This window comes from Triticum dicoccoides, chromosome 1B (assembly GCF_002162155.2).
Source record: "Triticum dicoccoides isolate Atlit2015 ecotype Zavitan chromosome 1B, WEW_v2.0, whole genome shotgun sequence".
Taxonomy (NCBI): domain Eukaryota; kingdom Viridiplantae; phylum Streptophyta; class Magnoliopsida; order Poales; family Poaceae; genus Triticum; species Triticum dicoccoides.
In genome coordinates, this window is record NC_041381.1 from 203302221 (window position 1) to 203308866 (window position 6646).

The 6646-nt window shown below is 43.6% G+C and overlaps 2 protein-coding genes across 2 annotated transcripts; one reads left to right on the forward strand and one right to left on the reverse strand.

The window, feature by feature from the left end:
• Positions 1 to 6: 6 nt before the first annotated feature.
• LOC119328423 lies at positions 7 to 3310 on the reverse strand. Its single transcript, XM_037601412.1, has 7 exons — positions 3048 to 3310; positions 2872 to 2930; positions 2701 to 2764; positions 2375 to 2578; positions 1066 to 1137; positions 286 to 446; positions 7 to 199 (listed from the first exon to the last, which is right to left on the reverse strand). The coding sequence occupies exons 1-7, from the start codon at positions 3180 to 3182 to the stop codon at positions 82 to 84; spliced, it is 813 nt and encodes a 270-aa protein (XP_037457309.1). The 5' UTR covers positions 3183 to 3310; the 3' UTR covers positions 7 to 81.
• Positions 3311 to 3313: 3 nt separating this feature from the next.
• On the forward strand, positions 3314 to 5931 carry LOC119328432. Its single transcript, XM_037601423.1, has 4 exons — positions 3314 to 3480; positions 3577 to 3668; positions 3768 to 3858; positions 5628 to 5931. Exons 1-4 carry the CDS (start codon positions 3449 to 3451, stop codon positions 5656 to 5658), a joined length of 246 nt encoding a protein of 81 aa, XP_037457320.1. The 5' UTR covers positions 3314 to 3448; the 3' UTR covers positions 5659 to 5931.
• The last annotated feature ends 715 nt before the right edge of the window (positions 5932 to 6646 follow it).

The following is a 6646-nucleotide window of genomic DNA, read 5'->3' on the forward strand; positions in this document are numbered from 1 at the left end:
AAGGGCGAAACAGCCTAGAAACCACGACAAAACAAAATTTCTCCAGCCTAAAATGGCCAATGTTTAAGAAGGCTTTTAAATTCACTTCTCATCTAACAAGATGGAGGCACACGCTGTTAGCGATGACAACTCTTCCTGCGTCGCAGCTCCAAAGCCCTGCCATCTTATCCTACCCAGGCGATCAACCAGGTATATGTACCTGCAGTACCAGAATTGAACAACCTTGTCATAACCAGAACCTCTGCTTCTGGTTTACTGAATGTCTAAAGGGGAGGGAAACATTACCCCGTAAGAAGGTTTACAATTTGAAGCTCCTTCCTAAAGTCATAGTGGTCTCCAAAGGCATAGACGGCATGTCTTTGTGGATTGTCCGATTTCCTCATCATCTTCAGGAATGCTCGCCTCACGGGACTTGATGATAACAGCCATGCATCTATAAATGAGACCTGAAACATAGTGTTTTCCTTTCAGCTAGCAGCCTGGCATGATGTAAGGCATTTTTCCTCAGCCCATCAGAAGCTCTTAGCTTGATTATCGCCAAAGAATTACATACCATCAATACTTATTTTCAAATGACGAGTCAAGACAAGTTTTCTAGCAGACACCATGGTGCAAGAATGTAAAATGACTACATGAGCGCATCTGACTCCAGAAAATAGAGACCAAATCACAATAAATGAAGTAATGAACATTGCAAACGATATAACATCGGTATAATTTTTGCTCCCGCCGCAGTCCGTCTCGTTGGTTAAATTTATGCTCAAACTTAGATCTTGAGAAGCGCGGGCGCACTACATTGTGGAATGGAAGGAGTATTTTCACAGACTTACACGGACAAAATGAGAAATGACACACTTGCTGTTCAAGACCATTCCAAAGGAAAGGATGAATAATTTCGCTCAATTCACAAGGCGTTACATGCACATTTGATGGAAGTTCTAGAAAAAACAAATAAAGCACCATCTCATGTAGATTGAAACAAAGGTAAATGGTAATTTGCATGGCTTTACATCATAAACATACTCTGCACTGTGTAACAAACTGAGAATAATTACGTAAGAATACCTCATACGCTTCAACTTTCCCAGTAGCACCAAATGCATCAAGAAAAGGTAGACTCCATGACTCTGCCATTTTCTGTTGAACAAAAGAAAACCTAATCAGCTACTGAGCCACTCCATTGGACATCCCTCCTTGAAGAGCATATATCCAAGTTGACAATGTAAAAGATGAAACCAGAGTTAGTATGGCAAGTAAGAATTCTATACTTGTGGGTAATGACTTAACCGTTGATGAATTTGCGTTAATGCATACATATATTTGTTTTTGTGGACCTGCCCATAATTCAACTAGAAGTTAATGTTGCCATCTGTATTTTGTGAACTTGACATGGTAATTTGTAATAATGGAAACATGTAACAGAGAGAAATGCGAGGCTACACATTTTTGCAGCTTGGTGAGTGGTGACCATGCACATAACAGTGGGTTTTGTTGGCACATCCTCTTATTCCTACATCCGTTTGGTGGTGTATGTAATGAATATATGCAAGACAAATGGATGCAACGTTTGGAAATATTCCACAAAGGAGCTGAATGGTGTGATTTCCATACTGCCTTAAGCTCAGACATAGTTATCTTATTACCTACAAACTATTAGTTCCTGATAACAAAATGAACTATATCTACTAACCAGTAATTATCAATACTACTCAAAACAAAGGTTATTCAAAAGAAACATATTTTGGATTTTGATCAATGAACCTTGTGTGGATTAGTATACACAAACAGAGCCCAAGAAACATGACCATAGTCGTACAAAAGGGAAACGTGACACTCATCATTTCAACTTGTTTTAATTTGGCAGTCCCAGGTGGGCTGGAGTTACACCCTTTCTGGATAAGTTTAAACCTGGCTTGGCTCAGGAAATGCTAGAGGCCCTAGTGAATTATAGTTGAGCTAAAATGTTCTCAGGGTATATGAGCTCATCTACCACTAAACTCGTCAAACCATAAGCAGAGACACAGAACATTGCTTAATTGGTTATTATTTTCTAAATACCACGTTGGATGTATAACATCTGACAGTATTTATCCTTCTAATTTGCATCTGACAAGTGAAGACATGAATGTTATGCACCTGGCATCATTTACTCTCTCTTTTTTTTGCATTTTCTTTGGAGATGCTTGACTGCAACTAAAAGACATGTGCTAACTTTAAAGTCACCCTAAACTTCTAATAAAACGTGGGAAATAGTTGAAGCAGTTAATACGGTTATTTCCGACGGTGTTCTAACTTCCAAAGAAACTTTTAATTAAATGTTTACATACATATGTATGTAGCAGTACAGCACCGAATGTGCTGCAGCCACTCATACCTGCGAGCTTGCACGAAACGAAAGGCACACCAGTGCCGCATCAGGAACCACCGGCACTGTACCACCAGCCCCATGACTGCCGTCTAGCGGAGGAGACGCAACAAGCGGCAGTTGCAATGCTCTACCAGCAGGGGACTCCAAAGCAAGATTAGGGAACTTCACGGCAGCGACCTCTGGGATAATGATCTTACTCGCCACCGCAATCTACACCATTTCAATCACAATGTGAGGATCCAAATCGCCCATCATCCAACCTCACCAACAGTTACTGCTTACTGGTATTCAATTAACATAATGGAGTACCAAATTATAGATGCCATTTATACCTTGCCGGCGTTCTTACGGATCTCGGAGATGTCCTGGAAGTACCCCCTGCTCATCTCGTCAGTACTGCACTAGACCAATCAATCAGAGGCTCAGAACTAAACAACCACACAATGCACTCATACAGCAGAGCAATATAACCAGTAGGAATGATGTGAGGAGAAGAGCCTTACAGCCTGGCCTTCGCCTTTGCCTTCTTCTCCGCATCCTCGGCGGTCTCCTTGCTCCACGTCTGATCATCGCAACATCACGAGAAAACCGAATGACTAATAAAGCCTCTAATGGATTGCAGTCGCAGGGAGTAGCAGAGGGGGGAGGGGGGGCGTAGAGAGCAGACCGAAGCGCCTACCTTGAAGAAATCCAGGAACCCGCGGGCAAACACCGCGCGCGCGGGCTGCGCGCCGCCGCAAATCCTCTCGCCAGCGGCGCCTGAGTCGGCGAGGCGGAGTAGCGGCACCGCCGCTCGCCGCGCCCTCAGCATCATCGCCGCCGCTCCCGATCTAAGCTGGTGAGGAGGACTAGCTGCAAAACCGAAGCGCCGAGCCCGCCTGTGCACGACCGCTTGAAGCGTAAACGCAGCTGGAAAACGTACACTTTCGTTTACGTGACCGATGCTGCGGTAACGTAATAACTCGATGCCACGGCCGGCGCCATTAGGAACCGCGGACTCCCAAAACCAGCAGCGCTGAACACAGGAAGCAAAACCCGCTTCCCCTCCGGCTCGATTCGATCCTTCTCCGTCCTCCGATCATGGCGTCCTCCTCCTCCTCCTCGCATTTCGAGTAAGTGCCCTGCGTTCCCAGTCTCCGTCTCTTGATCATCACCAGTCCAGCGCCGCTCACCGGGCGATCTCATGTACCCGTGTCGTCTCGGAGCAGGGATCCGTCAGCGAGGCGCCCGCCGCCGCCGCAGAGGAAGCCACCGGTGCTGATGCTGCTCCCGCTCATCTACGCCCCCGTTCTGCCCCTCAGTACGCATCCCCCCTCCCCGCCCCTGCATTCCCGTGCCGTAATTCCTCGTTCGGATCGTATTTGCTGACTAGGGTTGTCTGTCCCTGCGTGAGAAACAGTCAGGATCGGGCTGCGGCATAACCCGGTGTGGAGGGACCGCCTCTTCTACGGCGTCCTCGCCGGCGCATTCGTGCATGGCACCTACCTCATGTACGTCCTCTGTCCGTGTATTATTCACTTGTCCTAACTGTGATTGTTACTAATCTATGATAGGTGAGCATTGCCAGCTGCAGTGATTGCTCTCTTGCTGATTTTGTTAGCTAGTCGATATGTATTAGGAGGCTGTCGTTTCGACTACATGATGTATGTGTCAATGCATAGTCGGTATCAGTGAGACCACTAGGAGAGGCTGTAATTTTGTGAGGATATGACATGGAAGCTATTATAGCGTTCAACCACGTGTAGTGTAGTATATATGCCTAGGATAGTTATGCAATGTGTTATTCTCTGTTTCCTTCAATATAAAATGCTGCGCCGCAAGTTTCTAGAAAGATTGCTGCATGTATCTGCATCTGTCGGTTGTAGTACAATCATATTTTGATTTTCGGTCTGTCTGGTGCTTGTGAAGAAACCGCATTGTGCACACCATATACATAACTTCTGTTTTGATTTGACCCTGATTATTTAAAACAAAACAAGAAGATATGTATAGGCATTTACCATGATTAAAAAAAAAAGGGCAACCTGGTGCATGTAGCTCCCGCTTGCGCAGGGTCCAGGGAAGGGTCCGACCACTTTGGGTCTATAGTACGCAGCCTTTCCCTACATTTCTGTAAGAGGCTGTTTCCAGGACTTGAACCCATGACCTCATGGTCACAAGGCAGCAGCTTTACCACTGCGCCAGGCATTTACCATGATTATAAGAGGAAAAAAAAAACTTAGAAGATACATGGTGCACAGTGTAAATTTTTAGGTTCCCTTCATCTTAACTGAAAGGGATGTGATTTGATGAACCAACCGTGAACGACTGAGCACATGAAGCATGATTTCTGTAATGGAACATAAGCTTGATAATCTTCTGTTATAGTTTGCTTGATAGGATCATGGTTGGCTTTTGTTATGCTTTCTTCCAAGTTCTGTTAGTGTATGATGTTATGCTTAGATTCATGACCAAAAAGGTAACAGTGGTACACACCGGAACTCTCATGGAACTTCAAGTGACACAAACGGTTATCCTTGATTGCATGAAAGCTTAACAATGTTTGGTGCGGTATTATAAGGAGTGTCAGAGGTTAGCCATGTAATGTATTTGGCGAGGAGCTATGTTCACATGATCCATGTTAAGACATGGGTGGATGAGTCCACGAGTTACCTGTCATTTTTGTTACTTTTGATTCGATGCAAAAGAATATATCTTGTACTACGAGTGATGTTACTGATGGACTGTGTGCACTTTCCTAATTCATGCTCTTGTTATGAAATGCTCCATATGTAGTTCTACGTGCTAATTTTGGTCTCAGAGTCTCCAATATACCATTCATCTGAAGGAAGAATTTTGGTGTTAAGCTACAGTAGTGGTCATGGTTATTAACATATAGTTTTTGTTGGATTTGTTTGTGTCTGAAAAAGGCGCCTTCAGCCTTCTTGTGGTTATTGCTTGTGCAAACTTGTCTGCAATGGTGCTGCTGGTAGTTACCTCGACTACACTGGGTCATTTGATCATGCACAAATCCAATCCCTGATGTTTGCTAATTCTTTAATTTTTGAACCACTTCCAGATATAGCATTGGAAAAATAGTTGGCCACTTTAACGGACCTGTTAATCTGTTATTCCTTATGGAAATGCAGTTCTTTTTTTCTCAAATTTGTCAAGAGCCTTTGCCACGTTTTATGAATTGGGTTTGTTCATTTTCACAAGTTCGGAGACATAGTTTCTTCAGGAAGATAAGCTTATGTGGTTCTCATTAATGTTCTTTCAGATCGGAACTGTACGACGTGGAGAGCAAGTGAATCAAGCCCTCCAAAGCTCCAGCTAGGAGTTTGCGACAGCAATTTGTGACGATTGCAAGTCTACGATTGATGAGGGGGGTGACTGGTTTTTCATATTAGCATGTTTGCCCTCTACCTGTTTCTATTAATTCGATTCAAGGTTTGTGTTTGCTATACTGATAGAATGCTTGGGCACACAAAATAATCTTGACTGCCAGAGCAATGCACCTGGCAACACTTGCAAATTCTCTATTGATCTCAGTTATCTATTCCTCCTTAAGGTGTTGGTCTGTTTGTTCTCATGTGTTGCCATTTGTTTTCTCCGGATCAAAATTAGAGAAGAAGCGTAGCACACCTGTAACAGTGCGAAAGGATTTGCATTGAAGGCCAAAGAATTACCATCACACATGCGTAACTTTGAGCTAAAGCAAACAGTTTAATCGTCTTTTTTTTTTTGCAGGAGCAGTCTGATTGTCTTAGTTACTATGCGTGCTTGATTCTATCGTCAGGGTGCATTATCCTTTTGATGAAATCCATGTAGTATGAACGATATTGTTATCTGACTATCCAGTCCAATCCGTTCTAGCTGGTTATTGGACCTTAGCTGGTTATTGGACCTTTCTGATTGTCTAGCTCGTGTATTTTATTATGCTGGCGAAGGCAAAACTTCTAGCCGTTCGTTAATTACCCTCTGTCCTGTCGAGACCAAAGCTGCCGATTGTCAGGATTGTGATTTGCGTTCTTATATACTCCCTCCGTTCCTAAATATAAATCTTTTTAGAGATTCCACTACGAACTACATACGGATGTATATAGACATACTTCAGAATGTAGATTCACTCGTTTGCTTCGTATGTAGTCCCTAGTGAAATTTCTAAAAGGACTTATATTTAGTAACGGAGGGAGTATCTTTGGATTATGGGTCTGTCTATGTCACATCTAGATGTGAGATATTACATCTAAGCTGACATCATTCTCTAATCTGCCCCGCTGGTTGACAAACAACCAG

Bases quoted from the DNA above. Each gene is read 5' to 3' on its own strand.
- LOC119328423 (XM_037601412.1), bottom strand. From the start codon at position 3,182: ATGATGCTGAGGGCGCGGCGAGCGGCGGTGCCGCTACTCCGCCTCGCC. The intron at 2,579-2,700 runs GTATAAATGGCA...GAAATGGTGTAG, and splicing joins TCCGTAAGAACGCCGGCAAG to ATTGCGGTGGCGAGTAAGAT. The intron at 200-285 runs GTAATGTTTCCC...CTGGTACTGCAG, and splicing joins ATTGTAAACCTTCTTACGGG to GTACATATACCTGGTTGATC.
- LOC119328432 (XM_037601423.1), top strand. From the start codon at position 3,449: ATGGCGTCCTCCTCCTCCTCCTCGCATTTCGA. The intron at 3,481-3,576 runs GTAAGTGCCCTG...GTCTCGGAGCAG, and splicing joins TCCTCCTCCTCGCATTTCGA to GGATCCGTCAGCGAGGCGCC. The intron at 3,859-5,627 runs GTACGTCCTCTG...ATGTTCTTTCAG, and splicing joins GTGCATGGCACCTACCTCAT to ATCGGAACTGTACGACGTGG.